The sequence below is a fragment of the Anomaloglossus baeobatrachus genome, chromosome 3, assembly GCF_048569485.1.
Source record: "Anomaloglossus baeobatrachus isolate aAnoBae1 chromosome 3, aAnoBae1.hap1, whole genome shotgun sequence".
Taxonomy (NCBI): Eukaryota; Metazoa; Chordata; class Amphibia; order Anura; family Aromobatidae; genus Anomaloglossus; species Anomaloglossus baeobatrachus.
In genome coordinates this window covers 10,357,107-10,377,365 of record NC_134355.1, presented here as the reverse complement: position 1 = coordinate 10,377,365, position 20,259 = coordinate 10,357,107, and the positions used below count along the sequence as shown (strand labels likewise).

The following is a 20,259-nucleotide window of genomic DNA, read 5'->3' as shown; positions in this document are numbered from 1 at the left end:
TCCCCTCAGTGCTGCTCTATAATGACACATAAAGACCATACCTGCTCACTACTGTCCTGCCCACTAGGATCCTGGGATCCCACCCACAAGGATCCTGCCCACCACGATCCCGCCCACTACCATCCTGTCTACCACGATCCCACCCACCATCCATCCCACCCGCCACTATCCTGGCCACTACCGTTTGTCTACCACGATCCCACCCACCACTATCCTGCCCACCACCATTTCACCAGTCTCCATCCTGCCCACCACTATCCTGCCCACCGTCATCCCACTCATAACCATCCCGCCTACCTCCGCCTCGCCTACCCCCATTCATCCTGCCACCGCCATTTATGCCGCCCACTTTTCTCTGTACGCTGTGATTCTGGTATTTGCACATGTTTGCGCTATTTCCTCACATCGTGGACCTTCTGTGGTGATAACCCCTCAGTGACACTTTCCCCGTCACTCACCGTTTCCACTATCACCAGCGGTAACTCGGGCGCGGTTTATTTACACAGCGGTGGATTGCGGCACTTTGTGGCTGTAAATCTTCCTTCATGTGTTGTTACATTGCTTCCGGTGGCCCCGGGAGGTCACACATTAATAGTGCAGACACATATGGCGGCTGCGCTGCTGCTGCGGCCCCGTGCTGTGGTGACAAGCTGCTGCCTTTAATGTGAGATCAGAGCGCGGACTGAACGCTCACAAAGCGGCTTTAATGCTACTTGGCAGCGATCTCGTCAGTGCGTGCGACGAGCGGTGTCCTTCTAATCAGACGGCGGGAAGCTGCGACCGGCGCATTGTGCATCTGCTGCTGCTCTTCCCCCAGCTTTCTCTTTAAAGACCCGAGTCTGGCGCCGTACGGTCGATCCAGTGATCAAAGGAATCTCATCAGCGAGAATCATTAGCTGCAGCGTCATTTACATATTATCCCGTCCTCGTCTTTACGCCTTGGTACCGGCACAGACTATGGAAAGAGTCAGGAAACCGCGGATAGATGAGAATGATGGGACCGACGGGGACAGGAGTACAGCAGGCGGGAGATATCAGAGGAGGGGGGTCATCACCAGCTCCGCGGGGGTCACCGACCCTACATGTGTGCACAAACGGGACCGACGGGGACAGGAGTACAGCAGCCAGGAGATATCAGAGGAGAGGGATCATCACCAGCTCCACGGGGGTCACCGACCCTACATGTGTGCACAAACGGGACCGATGGGGACAGGAGTACAGCAGGCAGGAGATATCAGAGGAGAGGGATCATCACCAGATCCACGGGGGTCACCGACCCTACATACGTGCACAGACGGGACCGACGGGGACAGGAGTACAGCAGGCAGGAGATATCAGAGGAGAGGGATCATCACCAGCTCCGCGGGGGTCACCGACCCTACATACGTGCACAGACGGGACCGATGGGGACAGGAGTACAGCAGGCAGGAGATATCAGAGGAGAGGGATCATCACCAGCTCCGCGGGGGTCACCGACCCTACATACGTGCACAGACGGGACTGACGGGGACAGGAGTACAGCAGGCGGGAGATATCAGAGGAGAGGGATCATCACTAGCTCCGCGGGGGTCACCGACCCTACATGTGTGCACAAACGGGACCGACGGGGACAGGAGTACAGCAGCCAGGAGATATCAGAGGAGAGGGATCATCACCAGCTCTGCGGGGGTCACTGATCCTACATATGTGCACAGACGGGATCTGTCTGCCGGAGCACATACAGCATCGAGCCGGATAATAATGGAGTGACCCGGCCGGGTGACAATGTTACAGAAGTAGCTATGGTTTGGGGTTATTTGCAGGGGTTGTCGGATGTTACTTTAGGAAGTGCTGCTGATAGTGGGCCGTGCCGGATGTGACGGGTGCCGCTGCTACAGGTGGTTGTCAGCTGCATCACTGGTTTCCAGATGTCGGTGGTTGTCAGCTGCATCACTGGTTTCCAGTTGTCGGTGGTTGTCAGCTGCATCACTGGTTTCCAGATGTCGGTGGTTGTCAGCTGCATCACTGGTTTCCAGATGTCGGTGGTTGTCAGCTGCATCACTGGTTTCCAGATGTCGGTGGTTGTCAGCTGCATCACTGGTTTCCAGATGTCGGTGGTTGTCAGCTGCATCACTGGTTTCCAGATGTCGGTGGTTGTCAGCTGCATCACTGGTTTCCAGTTGTCGGTGGTTGTCATCTGCATCACTGGTTTCCAGTTGTCGGTGGTTGTCATCTGCATCACTGGTTTCCAGTTGTCGGTGGTTGTCAGCTGCATCACTGGTTTCCAGATGTCGGTGGTTGTCAGCTGCATCACTGGTTTCCAGATGTCGGTGGTTGTCAGCTGCATCACTGGTTTCCAGATGTCGGTGGTTGTCATCTGCATCACTGGTTTCCAGTTGTCGGTGGTTGTCAGCTGCATCACTGGTTTCCAGTTGTCGGTGGTTGTCAGCTGCATCACTGGTTTCCAGATGTCGGTGGTTGTCAGATGCATCACTGGTTTCCAGATGTCGGTGGTTGTCAGCTGCATCACTGGTTTCCAGTTGTCGGTGGTTGTCAGCTGCATCACTGGTTTCCAGTTGTCGGTGGTTGTCAGCTGCATCACTGGTTTCCAGTTGTCGGTGGTTGTCAGCTGCATCACTGGTTTCCAGATGTCGGTGGTTGTCAGCTGCATCACTGGTTTCCAGTTGTCGGTGGTTGTCAGCTGCATCACTGGTTTCCAGTTGTCGATGGTTGTCAGCTGCATCACTGGTTTCCAGTTGTCGGTGGTTGTCAGCGGCATCACTGGTTTCCAGTTGTCGGTGGTTGTCAGCTGCATCACTGGTTTCCAGTTGTCGGTGGTTGTCAGCGGCATCACTGGTTTCCAGTTGTCGGTGGTGCACATGAATCTGCAGAAAAACCTGCGTCCACTTCAGCGACTGACTAATCGGCGCCATCTTTATTTCTTAGGTTATTACTGTGGGATTGTGATGACCGAAGTTACAGCTACTACATCGAGGTGTCCAAAAACCAGCAGCAATGGACGATGGTGGCCGATCGCACCAAGGTGCCCTGCAGGTAAGTGCCATCCGGATCATTACCCTGAGGCGCGTCCCCAGATCATTACCCTGAGGCGCGTCCCCGGATCATTACCCTGAGGCGCGTCCCCGGATCATTACCCTGAGGCACGTCCCCAGATCATTACCCTGAGGCGCGTCCCCGGATCATTACCCTGAGGCACGTCCCCAGATCATTACCCTGAGGTACGTCCCCAGATCATTACCCTGAGGCACTTTCCCGGATCATTACCCTGAGGCACGTCCCCAGATCATTACCCTGAGGCACGTCCCCGGATCATTACCCTGAGGTACGTCCCCAGATCAATTACCCTGAGGCACTTTCCCAGATCATTACCCTGAGGCACGTCCCCAGATCAATTACCCTGAGGCACTTTACCAGATCGTTACCCTGAGGCACGTCCCCAGATCAATTACCCTGAGGCACTTTACCAGATCGTTACCCTGAGGCACGTCCTCGGATCGTTACCCTGAGGCACGTCCCCAGATCATTACCCTGAGGCACGTCCCCAGATCATTACCCTGAGGCACGTCCCCGGATCATTACCCTGAGGCACGTCCCCAGATCAATTACCCTGAGGTACGTCCCCGGATCATTACCCTGAGGCACGTCCCCAGATCAATTACCCTGAGGTACGTCCCCAGATCAATTACCCTGAGGTACGTCCCCAGATCATTACCCTGAGGCACGTCCCCGGATCATTACCCTGAGGCACGTCCCCAGATCAATTACCCTGAGGCACTTTCCCAGATCATTACCCTGAGGCGTGTCCCCGGATCATTACCCTGAGGCACGTCCCCAGATCAATTACCCTGAGGCACGTCCCCAGATCATTACCCTGAGGCACGTCCCCGGATCATTACCCTGAGGCACGTCCCCAGATCATTACCCTGAGGCGCATCCCCGGATCATTACCCTGAGGCACGTCCCCGGATCATTACCCTGAGGCGCATCCCCGGATCATTACCCTGAGGCGCATCCCCAGATCATTACCCTGAGGCACGTCCCCAGATCATTACCCTGAAGCACGTCCCAAGATCATTACCCTGAGGCACGTCCCCAGATCATTACCCTGAGGTACGTCCCCAGATCATTACCCTGAAGCACGTCCCAAGATCATTACCCTGAGGCACGTCCCCAGATCATTACCCTGAGGCGCGTCCCCTGATCATTACCCTGAGGCGCATCCCCGGATGATTACCCTGAGGCGCGTCCCCGGATGATTACCCTGAGGCGCATCCCCGGATGATTACCCTGAGGCGCGTCCCCGGATCGTTACCCTGAGGCGCGTCCCCGGATCATTACCCTGAGGCGCGTCCCCGGATCATTACCCTGAGGCGCATCACCGGATCATTACCCTGAGGCACGTCCCCAGATCATTACCCTGAGGCACGTCCCCAGATCATTACCCTGAGGCACGTCCCCGGATCATTACCCTGAGGCACGTCCCCGGATCATTACCCTGAGGCACTTTCCCAGATCATTACCCTGAGGTACGTCCCCAGATCATTACCCTGAGGCGCGTCCCCGGATCATTACCCTGAGGCACGTCCCCAGATCATTACCCTGAGGCACTTTCCCAGATCATTACCCTGAGGTACGTCCCCAGATCATTACCCTGAGGCACGTCCCCGGATCATTACCCTGAGGCACTTTCCCAGATCATTACCCTGAGGCACGTCCCCAGATCATTACCCTGAGGCGCATCTCCGGATCATTACCCTGAGGCACTTTCCCGGATCAATACCCTGAGGCACGTCCCCGGATCGTTACCCTGAGTCACGTCCCCGGATCATTACCCTGAGGCACTTTCCCAGATCATTACCCTGAGGTACGTCCCCAGATCATTACCCTGAGGCGCATCCCCGGATCATTACCCTGAGGCTCGTCCACGGATCATTACCCTGAGGCACTTTCCCGGATCAATACCCTGAGGCACGTCCCCGGATCGTTACCCTGAGTCGCGTCCCCGGATCGTTACCCTGAGTCGCGTCCCCGGATCGTTACCCTGAGGCGCGTCCCCGGATCGTTACCCTGAGGCGCGTCCCCGGACCGTTACCCTGAGGCGCGTCCCCGGATCCTTACCTTGAGGCGCGTCCCCGGATCGTTACCCTGAGGCGCGTCCCCGGATCGTTACCCTGAGGCGCGTCCCCGGATCGTTACCCTGAGGCGCGTCCCCGGATCGTTACCCTGAGGCGCGTCCCCGGATCGTTACCCTGAGGCGCGTCCCCGGATCGTTACCCTGAGGCGCGTCCCCGGATCGTTACCCTGAGGCGCGTCCCCGGATCGTTACCCTGAGGCGCGTCCCCGGATCGTTACCCTGAGGCGCGTCCCCGGATCGTTACCCTGAGGCGCGTCCCCGGATCGTTACCCTGAGGCGCGTCCCCGGATCGTTACCCTGAGGCGCGTCCCCGGATCGTTACCCTGAGGCGCGTCCCCGGATCGTTACCCTGAGGCGCGTCCCCGGACCGTTACCCTGAGGCGCGTCCCCGGACCGTTACCCTGAGGCGCGTCCCCGGACCGTTACCCTGAGGCGCGTCCCCGGATCGTTACCCTGAGGCGCGTCCCCGGACCGTTACCCTGAGGCGCGTCCCCGGACCGTTACCCTGAGGCACGTCCCCGGATCGTTACCCTGAGGCGCGTCCCCGGATCGTTACCCTGAGGCGCGTCCCCGGACCGTTACCCTGAGGCACGTCCCCGGATCGTTACCCTGAGGCGCGTCCCCGGATCGTTACCCTGAGGCGCGTCCCCGGATCTTTACCCTGAGGCGCGTCCCCGGATCATTACCCTGAGGCGCGTCCCCGGACCGTTACCCTGAGGCGCGTCCCCGGATCGTTACCCTGAGGCGCGTCCCCGGATCGTTACCCTGAGGCGCGTCCCCGGATCGTTACCCTGAGGCGCGTCCCCGGACCGTTACCCTGAGGCGCGTCCCCGGATCGTTACCCTGAGGTGCGTCCCCGGACCGTTACCCTGAGGTGCCGATTTACTCTTCAGTTTTATTTTTCAGTTTTCTTTGTATGGCGACAACAAAGTCGTGTAGGTCTATTGTTATTGTTGTTATTATTATTACTATTATTTATTATTCTTATTATCTTTATTATTATTTCATTGATTATGATTGTTGATATTTTTTCAGTATTATTCCTGTTACGTTTGTTATTTCTTAAATATTATTATAATTATTATTGTTGTTTTGTGGGTGCAGTTCCCCCAGTAGACTGCAGGTGTCAGTGCTGTGCTTTTAGTTACCGCTAACAATTAAAGGGGTACACGCAGCTGATAGGCGGGGCTCCGTGTCTGGGATGCGTCCCGTCGGCAGGATCGGGGTTTTGGTGACCGCCCCCGGCAGTACAGTAATATCCCCTCATCGCCTCCATGTAGGTTGATGATAATCTTGGCACGGTTGCTTTGCTGTTGGCCATGGCGCTGTCGGGGGCCACATTTGGCGTTTTCGCCCCTCCGGCGATCTCAGGTGTCATGTTCCTCTCCCGGGTGCCCGGCTCCGCTCGGCTCTTATCAGACAGAGTCTGATTCCTGCTGCGGCAGGTAAAGGTTACACCGGATGTGATGACGCCGCCATGACAGGGTAGAGCCGCTCGTCAGGCCGCGGGTGGACGCAGAGACGTGTTATTCCTCTCGCTGTCTTCCTGAGCTGTAACCGGCTCCAGTGTGAACACGTCTCTCCCGGACAGCCCGTCCTGTCCTGCGTCAGCCGCAGAAGCCGTCACCACGTTCATTACCGACTCTCCAATGCCTTAATAGAGGCCAATTAGCGGCCGCGCCAATGTCACTGTCATCCCTATAAATGCCGAGCGGAGATTTATTCTTCGCCTTCACCTGTGATGACAGTAAAGACGTCTTTTCCTTTTCTTCTTCTTAAAGGGCAAACACTGATGTGTATTTTTCTCTTTGGCGCCGGTGCCCCCGTATCGCACTAATGTCTCTTATAAAAACCAAGTGTCTGAGCTGCAAATAGCGTGAGGCGTCCGGTAATTACACCCGACCGCTCCATGGATAACCTTTCCCTCGTAGCAAATAACAGGTATGCAGCCCGAACGCCGAAAAATGGTGCCCGAGCGAGTGTGCGAGATGAGCGCTGGAGGTACCCAGCTCCACAGCCGAAAAATGGTGCCCGAGCGAGTGTGCGAGACGAGCGCCGGAGGTACCCAGCTCCACAGCCGAAAAATGGTACCCGAGCGAGTGTGCGAGACAAGCGCCGGAGGTACCCAGCTCCACAGCCGAAAAATGGTGCCCGAGCGAGTGTGTGAGACGAGCGCTAGAGGTACGCAGCTCCACCACCAAAAAATGGTGCCCGAGCGAGTGTGCGAGACCCGCGCTGGAGATACGCAGCTCCACTGCCTAAGAATGGTGCCAGAGCGAGTGTGCGAGACAAGTGCTGGAGGTACGCAGCTCCACCACCAAAAAAATGGTGCCAGAGCGAGTGTGCGAGACGAGCGCTACAGGTACACAGCTCCACCACCAAAAAAATGGTGCCAGAGCGAGTGTGCGAGACGCGCGTTGGAGGTATGCTGCTCCACCGCCGAAAAATGGTGCCCGAGCGAGTGTGCGAGACCCGCGCTGGAGATACGCAGCTCCACTGCCTAAGAATGGTGCCAGAGCGAGTGTGCGAGACAAGTGCTGGAGGTACGCAGCTCCACCACCAAACAAATGGTGCCAGAGCGAGTGTGTGAGACGAGCGCTACAGGTACACAGCTCCACCACCAAAAAAATGGTACCAGAGCGAGTGTGCGAGACGCGCGTTGGAGGTATGCTGCTCCACCGCCGAAAAATGGTGCCAGAGCGAGTGTGCGAGACGAGCGCTGGAGGTACACAGCTCCACCACCAAAAAATGGTGCTGGAAATACCGCAGCATTTCATATCCGCCACATACCGAGACACATTACCACATATAGGATCACAGAGACGACATTCAACTGTAACAAAGCAGCAGCTCTGAGAAGTGCGGAGAGAAGCAGCGGTGATCAGCCTCCGGATATGAAGACGATTCACTGACCGCAAGCATGGAGAAAGTGTATATAGCAGATCCAGGGAAGGAAGGCGGCCACATCTGACCGAGGACGGACGGGAGACTGAGCCGATCCTTGTGCCATATGGCAGCGCTGATTACTGACAACATATAAAGCGCTACAGACAAAAGGTCACCGACATCACCGCAACCAACAATCCACATACCGAGCCACAGACGACGACAGGAGACGACGCAACGCACAAAGAAAACTAATCACAGGGAATAATGAAATGCATTGTTCCACTGCAGATAAAGAGAATATGGCGGATTCCCACTAACAGGAGTTCACCTGTCCTATACATGTGTATACAGACAAAATCTACTATAATACTGCCCCCTATGTACAAGAATATAACTACTATAATACTGCCCCTATGTACAAGAATATAACTGCTATAATACTGCCCCTATATACAAGAATATAACTACTATAATACTGCCCCCTATGTACAAGAATATAACTACTATAATACTGCCCCTATATACAAGAATATAACCACTATAACACTGCCCCTATGTACAAGAATATAACTACTATAATACTGCCTCTATGTACAAGAATATAACTACTATAATACTGCCTCTATGTACAAGAATATCACTACTATAATACTGCCTCTATGTACAAGAATATAACTACTATAATACTGCCTCTATGTACAAGAATATAACTACTATAATACTGCCCTTATGTACAAGAATATAACTACTATAATACTGCCCCTATGTACAAGAATATAACTACTATAATACTGCCTCTATGTACAAGTATATAACTACTATAATACTGCCCCTATGTACAAGAATATAACTACTATAATACTGCCCCTATGTACAAGAATATAACTACTATAATACTGCCCCTATGTACAAGTATATAACTACTATAATACTGCTCCTATGTACAAGAATATAACTACTATAATACTGCTCCTATGTACAAGAATATAACTACTATAATACTGCCCCTATGTACAGGAATATAACTACTATAATACTGCCCCTATGTACAAGAATAGAACAGGAATAATGAAATGCATTGTTCCACTGCAGATAAAGAGAATATGGCGGATTCCCACTAACAGGAGCTCACCTGTCATATACATGTGCATACAGACAAAATCTACTATAATACTGCCCCCTATGTACAAGAATATAACTACTATAATACTGCTCCTATATACAAGAATATAACTACTATAATACTGCCCCTATGTACAAGAATATAACTACTATAATACTGCCCCTATATACAAGAATATAACTACTATAATACTGCCCCTATGTACAAGAATATAACTACTACAATACTACCCTTATGTACAAGAATATAACTACTATAATACTGCTTCCTAAGTACAAGAATATAACTACTATAATACTGCCTCCTATGTACAAGAATATAACTACTATAATACTTCCCCTATTTAAAAGAATATAACTACTATAATACTTCCCCTATTTACAAGAATATAACTACTAGAATACTGCCCCTATGTACAAGAATATAACTACTATAATACTGCCCCTATTTACAAGAATATAACTACTATAATACTGCCCCTATGTACAAGAATATAACTACTATAATACTGCCCCTATGTACAAGAATATAACTACTATAATACTGTCCTATGTACAAGAATATAACTACTATAATACTGCTCCTATGTACAAGAATATAACTACTATAATACTGCTCCTATGTACAAGAATATAACTACTATAATACTGCCCCTATATACAAGAATATAACTGCTATAATACTGCCCCCTATGTACAAGAATATAACTGCTATAATACTGCCCCTATGTACAAGAATATAACTACTATAATACTGCTCCCTATGTACAAGAATATAACTACTATAATACTGCCCCCTATGTACAAGAATATAACTACTATAATACTGCCCCTTTATACAGGATATAATCCTATAATACTGCCCCCTATGTACAAGAATAAAACTACTATAATACTGCCCCTATATACAAGAATATAACTACTATAATACTGCCCCTTTATACAGGATATAATCCTATAATACTGCCCCCTATGTACAAGAATATAACTGCTATAATACTGCCCCTATGTACAAGAATATAACTACTATAATACTGCCCCTATATACAAGAATATAACTGCTATAATACTGCCCCCTATGTACAAGAATATAACTACTATAATACTGCCCCTTTATACAGGATATAATCCTATAATACTGCCCCTATGTACAAGAATATAACTACTATAATACTGCCCCTATATACAAGAATATAACTATTATAATACTGCTCCTATGTACAAGAATATAACTACTATAATACTGCCCCTTTATACAAGAATATAACTGCTATAATACTGCCCCCTATGTACAAGAATATAACTACTATAATACTGCCTTCTATGTACAAGAATATAACTACTATAATACTGCCCCTTTATACAGGACATAATCCTATAATACTGCCCCTATGTACAAGAATATTACTGCTATAATACTGCCCCTATATACAGGATATAATGCTATAATACTGCCCCTATGTACACTATATATCCGCTATTTCTCCCGCTCTGCTCCTCTCCGGGTCGCTCCTGTGCTCAGTGCTGTTAGTAATAAGCTGGTAGATAATGCAGTGGTATAGCGGTTTTGTGCGGCTCGGTGTGTCCTCCATTGTCGGGGGAGCGGGCCCTTTGTGCGTGGCGTCTCTTTGGTGACAGTGTTTTGTGTTCTTTCGTCTTTGTGAGTGTCAGCTCGGAGCTGTGGATGTGTCGCGGGTGACAGTACAATGGCGCTCGGGATATTGCGCCTGTGTTCTCCGCTGTACATTGGATGGCGGATTGTTTGCATATTGGTGTCTGCTCGCGGCTCATTGTCTGTGAATCTTTTTTGTGGCTGGTATAGAGGAGCAGCGAGCGTCTATTGCACAGCGCGCCCCCTCTCACCCGCCGCCGCCGGCGTCTTATAGTCAATCTCCATTACTATTGTTCTCTCTCCTAACACAAATATCCTCGAGTGCTGCGCAGATTTCCTGACAGTCTCCGCATCCGCTCCGCTCCCAGGTATTGTGCCGTAATGAGGACGCACTTTCTTTGGTCGCGGTTACCAGCCGGCACTTGGCAGTCGGTCTCTGTTCTCTCACTCAAGAATTATCACATTTAATGGAATATTTTTCCTCCAGGGAATTGGTTTACCTGAGACTAAACCGGCATCTTACAGGGAAATCGCGAATTATAAGCGTCTTCTTCTGCTGATTCTCAATTACACCGTAAATTATAGAACCGGCGTATCCAGACCTACAGTAACATCTCACTACTACGTGATCATTATACATACTGCCCCTATGTGCAAAATGACTACTATAATACTGCCACTATGTGCAAGAATATAAGTACTATAATACTGCCCCTATGTACAAGAATATAACTACTATAATAATGCCCCTATGTACAAGAATATAACTACTATAATAATGCCCCTATGTACAAGAATATCACTACTATAATACTGCCACTATGTGCAAGAATATAACTACTATAATAATGCCCCTATGTACAAGAATATAACTACTATAATAATGCCCCTATGTACAAGAATATCACTACTATAATACTGCCCCTATGTGCAAAATGACTACTATAATACTGCCCCTATGTACAAGAATATAACTACTATAATACTGCCCCTATGTACAAGAATATAACTACTATAATACTGCCCCTAAGTACAAGAATATAACTACTATAATACTGCCCCTATGTACAAGAATATAACTACTATAATACTGCTCCCTATGTACAAGAATATAACGACTATAATACTGCTCCCTATATACAAGAATATAACTACTATAATACTGCCCCTATGTACAAGAATATAACTACTACCGTATAATACTGCCCCTATATACAAGAATATAACTACTATAATACTGCCCCTATGTACAAGAATATAACTACTATAATACTGCTCCCTATATACAAGAATATAACTACTATAATACTGCCCCTATGTACAAGAATATAACTACTATAATACTGCCCCTATGTACAAGAATATAACTACTATAACACTGCCCCTATGTACAAGAATATAACTACTATAATACTGCCCCCTATGTACAAGAATATAACTGATATAATACTGCCCCTATGTACAAGAATATAACTACTATAATACTGCCCCTATATACAAGAATATAACTACTATAACACTGTCCCCTATGTACAAGAATATAACTGCTATAATACTGTCCCCTATGTACAAGAATATAACTACTATAATACTGCTCCTATATACAAGAATATAACTACTATAATACTGCCCCTATGTACAAGAATATAACTACTATAATACTGCTCCTATATACAAGAATATAACTACTAGAATACTGCTCCTATGGGCAAGAATATAACTACTATAATACTGCCCCTATGTACAAGAATATAACTACTATAATACTGCCCCTATATACAAGAATATAACTACTATAACACTGTCCCCTATGTACAAGAATATAACTACTATAATACTGCCCCTATATACAAGAATATAACTACTATAATACTGCCCCTATGTACAAGAATATAACTACTATAATACTGCCCCTATGTACAAGAATATAACTACTATAATACTGCCCCTATATACAAGAATATAACTACTATAATACTGTCCCCTATGTACAAGAATATAACTACTATAATACTGCCCCTATGTACAAGAATATAACTACTATAATACTGCCCCTATGTACAAGAATATAACTACTATAATACTGCCCCTACGTACAAGAATATAACTACTATAATACTGCCCCCTATGTACAAGAATATAACTACTATAATACTGCCCCTATGTACAAGAATATAACTACTATAATACTGCCCCTACGTACAAGAATATAACTACTATAATACTGCCCCTACGTACAAGAATATAACTACTATAATACTGCCCCTATATACAAGAATATAACTACTATAATACTGTCCCCTATGTACAAGAATATAACTACTATAATACTGCCCCTATGTACAAGAATATAACTACTATAATACTGCCCCTATGTACAAGAATATAACTACTAGAATACTGCCCCTATGGACAAGAATATAACTACTATAATACTGCCCCTATGTACAAGAATATAACTACTATAATACTGCCCTCTATGTACAAGAATATAACTACTATAATACTGCTCCTATGTACAAGAATATAACTGATATAATACTGCTCCTATATACAAGAATATAACTGCTATAATACTGCTCCTATATACAAGAATATAACTACTATAATACTGCCCCTATGTACAAGAATATAACTACTATAATACTGCCCTCTATATACAAGAATATAACTACTATAATACTGCCCCTATGTACAAGAATATAACTGATATAATACTGCTCCTATATACAAGAATATAACTGCTATAATACTGCCGCTTTGTCTTCCAGGTCTTGGCAGAACGTAACATTTGATCGCCAGCCGACATGTTTCATCAGGATCGTAGGGACCCACAACACTGCAAACGAGGTGAGACCCTCAGACCCCGACGTAAACGCTGAGGAGAATAATGGCTAGTGTATGCAGTCACATCCAGAGCTGCACTTATATCTTGTGTGGTGCTGCAGTCACATCCAGAGCTGCATGCATGCGTCCTGCACTGCGGTATCAGAGCTCCTATATTCCAGCACTTTCTGCTCTATTGCATTAGGGAAGTTGTTCATGGCGGGTGTAAACACTACAACCCCCAAAATGCCTCACAGCGGAGCTCAGCCGCTTCACCCACAGGGGCGCTAGGATTGTCCTGCAGCTCTAGATGTGAGTGGAGTAACACGGGAGCCACAGTCCTCTGGTGGTGTGCACACTGTGTGGCCGCTCTTGTCCGGTGGTGTGCAGTGGCTTTTGTCCGGCGGTTTGCGGCGGCTCTTGTCCGGCGGTGTGTGCAGGGTGTGCGGCGGCTCTTGTCCGGCGGTGTGCAGGGTGTGTGGCGGCTCTTGTCTGGCGGTGTGCAGGGTGTGTGGCGGCTCTTGTCCGGCGGTGTGTGCAGGGTGTGCGGCGGCTCTTGTCTGGCGGTGTGTGCAGGGTGTGTGGCGGCTCTTGTCTGGCGGTGTGCAGGGTGTGCGGCGGCTCTTGTCCGGCGGTGTGCAGGGTGTGCGGCGGCTCTTGTCTGGCGGTGTGCAGGGTGTGTGGCGGCTCTTGTCCGGCGGTGTGCAGGGTGTGCGGCTGCTCTTGTCTGGCGGTGTGCAGGGTGTGCAGCGGCTCTTGTCCGGCGGTGTGTGCAGGGTGTGTGGCGGCTCTTGTCCGGCGGTGTGTGCAGGGTGTGCGGCGGCTCTTGTCTGGCGGTGTGTGCAGGGTGTGCGGCGGCTCTTGTCCGGCGGTGTGCAGGGTGTGCGGCGGCTCTTGTCTGGCGGTGTGCAGGGTGTGTGGCGGCTCTTGTCCGGCGGTGTGCAGGGTGTGCGGCGGCTCTTGTCTGGCGGTGTGCAGGGTGTGCGGCGGCTCTTGTCCGGCGGTGTGTGCAGGGTGTGCGGCGGCTCTTGTCCGGTGGTGTGCAGGGTGTGCGGCGGCTCTTGTGTGGCGGCTCTTGTCCGGCGGTGTGCGGTGGCTTTTGTCATGTGATGCGCAGGGTGTGCGGCAGCTCTTGTCCGGCGGTTTGCGGCGGCTCTTGTCCGGCGGTGTGTGCAGGGTGTGCGGCGGCTCTTGTCCGGCGGTGTGCAGGGTGTGCGGCGGCTCTTGTCCGGCGGTGTGCAGGGTGTGCGGCGGCTCTTGTCTGGCGGTGTGCAGGGTGTGTGGCGGCTCTTGTCCGGCGGTGTGCAGGGTGTGCGGCGGCTCTTGTCTGGCGGTGTGCAGGGTGTGCGGCGGCTCTTGTCCGGCGGTGTGTGCAGGGTGTGCGGCGGCTCTTGTCTGGCGGTGTGCAGGGTGTGTGGCGGCTCTTGTCCGGCGGTGTGTGCAGGGTGTGCGGCGGCTCTTGTCCGGCGGTGTGCAGGGTGTGCGGCGGCTCTTGTCCGGCGGTGTGCAGGGTGTGCGGCGGCTCTTGTCTGGCGGTGTGCAGGGTGTGTGGCGGCTCTTGTCCGGCGGTGTGCAGGGTGTGCGGCGGCTCTTGTCTGGCGGTGTGCAGGGTGTGTGGCGGCTCTTGTCCGGCGGTGTGTGCAGGGTGTGCGGCGGCTCTTGTCCGGCGGTGTGCAGGGTGTGTGGCGGCTCTTGTCCGGCGGTGTGCAGGGTGTGCGGCGGCTCTTGTCCGGCGGTGTGCAGGGTGTGCGGCGGCTCTTGTGCGGTGGCTCTTGTCCGGCGGTGTGCGGCGGCTCTTTTCCGGCGGTGTACGGCGGCTCTTGTCCGGCGGTGTGCAGGGTGCATGCTGTGTACGGACCCCCGCCTCGCTGTCACTACTGATTGCGGGGTTTCTCACGTTCCTGAGATGCAGCACTGATAATACCGTCACGTTGGCGGCGGTCACAGCACACGGCGCCCTAATATTGGAGATATGGCCGCTCATTTACACCGCCATCCGTGTGATTATTCTCCCAAGTGCTCGCAGATTGGCCGCCATAATGACCACAATCTGTATGATAATATCCAGATGTGCCGCGCGGAGTAATTACCGGTCACTGCTCCGCACGACGATGGTGCATTTAAAGGAACGGTAACGTGAATATATCAAGCACTGATCATTTGTGGGTTTGATGATTTTCCTGATCTTTCTACTTTTATTAAAGCCGCAGGAAAAACACATTTTCAGACCATTTATTACCCCTGATCCGGCGCTGATCCGGCGCTGATCCGGCTCTGATCCGGCTCTGATCCGGCTCTGATCCGGCTCTGATATGGCGCTGATCCGGCTCTGATCCGGCTCTGATCCGGCTTTGATCCGGCTCTGATCCGGCTCTGATCCGGCTCTGATCCGGCTCTGATCCGGCTCTGATCCGGCTCTGATCCGGCTCTGATCCGGCTCTGATCCGGCTCTGATCCGGCTCTGATCCGGCTCTGATCCGGCTCTGATCCGGCTCTGATCCGGCTCTGATCCGGCTCTGATCCGGCTCTGATCCGGCTCTGATCCGGCTCTGATCCGGCTCTGATCCGGCTCTGATCCGGCTCTGATCCGGCTCTGATCCGGCTCTGATCCGGCTCTGATCCGGCTCTGATCCGGCTCTGATCCGGCTCTGATCCGGCTCTGATCCGGCTCTGATCCGGCTCTGATCCGGCTCTGATCCGGCTCTGATCCGGCTCTGATCCGGCTCTGATCCGGCTCTGATCCGGCTCTGATCCGGCTCTGATCCGGCTCTGATCCGGCTCTGATCCGGCTCTGATCCGGCTCTGATCCGGCTCTGATCCGGCTCTGATCCGGCTCTGATCCGGCTCTGATCCGGCTCTGATCCGGCTCTGATCCGGCTCTGATCCGGCTCTGATCCGGCTCTGATCCGGCTCTGATCCGGCTCTGATCCGGCTCTGATCCGGCTCTGATCCGGCTCTGATCCGGCTCTGATCCGGCTCTGATCCGGCTCTGATCCGGCTCTGATCCGGCTCTGATCCGGCGCTGATCCGGCGCTGATCCGGCGCTGATCCGGCGCTGATCCGGCGCTGATCCGGCGCTGATCCGGCGCTGATCCGGCGCTGATCCGGCGCTGATCCGGCGCTGATCCGGCGCTGATCCGGCGCTGATCCGGCGCTGATCCGGCGCTGATCCGGCGCTGATCCGGCGCTGATCCGGCGCTGATCCGGCGCTGATCCGGCGCTGATCCGGCGCTGATCCGGCGCTGATCCGGCGCTGATCCGGCGCTGATCCGGCGCTGATCCGGCGCTGATCCGGCGCTGATCCGGCGCTGATCCGGCGCTGATCCGGCGCTGATCCGGCGCTGATCCGGCGCTGATCCGGCGCTGATCCGGCGCTGATCCGGCGCTGATCCGGCGCTGATCCGGCGCTGATCCGGCGCTGATCCGGCGCTGATCCGGCGCTGATCCGGCGCTGATCCGGCGCTGATCCGGCGCTGATCCGGCGCTGATCCGGCGCTGATCCGGCGCTGATCCGGCGCTGATCCGGCGCTGATCCGGCGCTGATCCGGCGCTGATCCGGCGCTGATCCGGCGCTGATCCGGCTCTGATCCGGCTCTGATCCGGCTCTGATCCGGCTCTGATCCGGCTCTGATCCGGCTCTGATCCGGCTCTGATCCGGCTCTGATCCGGCTCTGATCCGGCTCTGATCCGGCTCTGATCCGGCTCTGATCCGGCTCTGATCCGGCTCTGATCCGGCTCTGATCCGGCTCTGATATGGCTGTGATCCGGCTCTGATCCGGCTGTGATCCGGCTGTGATCCGGCTCTGATCCGCAGCTGTGTATGGATCGGATCGTCCGTTCCTTATAGCAGAACGCAGCAGCGCTAATAGGTGGGATAAAGTCCTTTAACCCTTTCCTCTTAAAGGGGTAGTCCGGGGTTTTAGGAGTGTTGTATTCCCTCATTCACTCTGTGGATGGTGGTAAATGCCGGCGCTCTGGCGTAGCGGTGCGGTGAGAGCGGCTGTCACTTACACTGCGGCGGTGGATTGGGGTGACCACTTCTGGGGTCTTTGTTATAGCCCCTGTTTGTTGACACCCAGCTTTCCCAGGATCAGACTCGCCCATTTAACCCCTTTATTTCTGATTCCAGGTTTTCCACTGCGTTCACTTTGAGTGTCCGGCGCCGACCATCAGCCACAAGGAGGAGAGCAGCGAGGAGGACTCATCATCCAGCGAGCAGACGGTATCGATAACGCTGCGGGCGCCCGGCGCCAGCTCGCTCCACACAGGGGCCGACCTGAGCGGCCGCAGCCAGGCGCCCTGAGCCCCCGGCAGCCGGACATATGGCGGCATCTTGTTTGTAGCCTTGTCGGAAGCCTCAATCTGTATTCCCCAGGACACCGCCGACCTCCGATGAATCCGTACGGCTCCCGGGAGAGAAAATTGCTGTTCAATCTTCATCAAGACCCTTATTAGCGCCCGTCCCCCCATCACACTGTGTCCGTAGGGACGTCAGCCCCGTAATTGACCAGATTGCAGCGCTGCCGCCACCGCGGACCGCCGCTAATTGAGAGCTGTATTAGCTCCTGGCCTCTTGAAGTCGGGTTTTCCTCCTTATTGATTTTTTATTTATTTTTTTCCTGGGTGTCAGACTCCGGAGCGGCTCCTCTCGCCCCTCGCCAGTTATCGGACAGATTGGTTTACCAGCCTGTCACACGCCGAGGCCTCCGAACACAAACCTCCCACCGCGAGGACAGCGATAAAAATAACCGCCGCGAGCGCCTAATGCAGCCGGCGGAAAGAGATAAACCTGCGCACAAATGGGGGGACACACGTCCGCGACCGGCGCTCTGCAGTGGTGTGCGCTGCCGGACACTGCGATCGGGGGCTCTGCAGTGGTGTGCGCTGCCGGACACTGCGATCGGGGGCTCTGCAGTGGTGTGCGCTGCCGGACACTGCGATCGGGGGCTCTGCAGTGGTGTGCGCTGCCGGACACTGCGATCGGGGACTCTGCAGTGGTGTGCGCTGCCGGACACTGCGATCGGGGGCTCTGCAGTGGTGTGCGCCACCGCCGTCCTGGATACAAAGGCTGCACCGGAACAGATGGCAGGTCGACAGACGGGAGAAAGACGACTGATTATTGCACTAAACCTTACATTGCTGCACAGCAGAGCCGGCCCGGCGCGCACCGAGACACTACAGCTGAAAACCACTAACACACGTGGCCAATGCATAGCCGATCATCCCACTTTCCCAGACTCCTGAGCGGCGGCAAGGTATAAGCAGAAATATCCTGACACCTTCCCCCGACAACCAGCAGTGACATGTTGTTTATGAACCAGGAGGCTCAGGATGAGCAAATCTTCAGCAAAACAGGGTAGGCCTGGAATAATAGAGGTGCGCTGCACCCGAACGATGAACAAACTGACGGTTCCTTCCCAAAAAAAGGAGAACGGTACAGAGCAAATCCATGTGGGAAAGGACAGAACGAGCCTGGCAATCTGTCCATGAACCAGGAGGCTCAGGATGAGCGATGTTCAGAGTGCACCAGAGCAGCTGATTGTGGGAAGGCACAAAAGCAAATGTTTATATTGTGGTTCATGCACAGGGCCCCGGGCGTCTGTTAGGGGCCCGTGTCGGGTTATCTTTGCATATTGTTAGCTTTGTATAGCAGATGTTTTTCTTTGTGTTATATTGCGGTTGTAAATGATGTAAGTTATATTGTGCATCTGGTGTTACATAAAGAAGACTTTATACGTCGCCTCTCCTGGTCCTTGTGCACGGGGGGCCGGGGACCGCTCATCAGTGTGGTGGGGGCTTCCCCGAAACCATCCGGCAGAATTCAGCCCCTGAGCCGGCCGCCCGAGGGCAGTCCATAGACGCCGCAACAGGAGACGACCTGCAATGGCGGAAGGTGCATACACGGGAAATGCGGAGTCTGTTACATCCTCACCCTTCTTCCTTCAGCCTCATGTCTTTCCTTTTCTTCCCTCTTCCTCACTTGAGATATTAATGGTTTTTCAGCTTTAGTGTCACTTCCTCCTCTTCTTTCCTCTTCCTTCTCTCCTTCACTCTTCCTACTCTTCTTCCCTCTTCCTCCTCTTCACCCCTCCCCCCTTCCTACTTTGGTCTGTTCTTCTTTTTTTTTTTTTTTTTTTTATCCACTTTGCCTCATTTCTCCTTTTCTCTTTTTGGTCTTCCATTTCTGCTTTCGTCCTTGCATGTGTTCCCCACCCACTCTTCCTCCTCTTTTTCCCTCTTCCTCCTTTTCTTCCCTCTTCCTCCTCTTCTTCCCTCTTCCTCCTCTTCCTCCTCTTCTTCCCTCTTCCTCCTCTTCTTCCCTCTTCTTCCTCTTCTTCCCTCTTCCTCCTTTTCTTCCCTATTCTTCCCTCTGCCTCCTCTTCTTCCCTCTTCCTCCTCTTCTTCCCCTTCCTCCTCTTGTTCCCTCCTTTCACCTCTTTTCCCCTCTTTTACCTCTTGTTCCCCCCTTTCACCTCTTGTTCCCCCCTTTCAACCCTGATCTGCTTTTTTTTCCCTCTTTTTTGGTCCTCCGTTTCTGCTTTCCTACTTACAGGTCTCCCCCCACCTCTTCTTCCTCCCTTCCTCTTCTTCCCCTCTTCTTCCTCCCTTCCTCTTCTTCCCCTCTTCTTCCTCCCTTCCTCCTCTTCCTCCCTTCCTCCTCTTCCTCCCTTCCTCT

The 20,259-nt window shown here is 52.1% G+C and overlaps 1 protein-coding gene across 1 annotated transcript in view; it reads left to right on the top strand.

Annotated features, from left to right (window-relative positions):
• LOC142295878 (BTB/POZ domain-containing protein 9-like) overlaps nucleotides 1-19,322 on the top strand; it is a 101,576-nt gene extending 82,254 nt beyond the window's left edge. Inside the window, exons 9-11 of the mRNA XM_075338984.1 lie at nucleotides 2,926-3,033; nucleotides 13,529-13,607; nucleotides 17,713-19,322. Coding sequence (XP_075195099.1) covers nucleotides 2,926-3,033; nucleotides 13,529-13,607; nucleotides 17,713-17,886 — 361 coding nt within the window. The 3' untranslated portion in view covers nucleotides 17,887-19,322. The remainder of the gene's footprint in view (nucleotides 1-2,925; nucleotides 3,034-13,528; nucleotides 13,608-17,712) is intronic.
• Nucleotides 19,323-20,259: the final 937 nt, after the last annotated feature.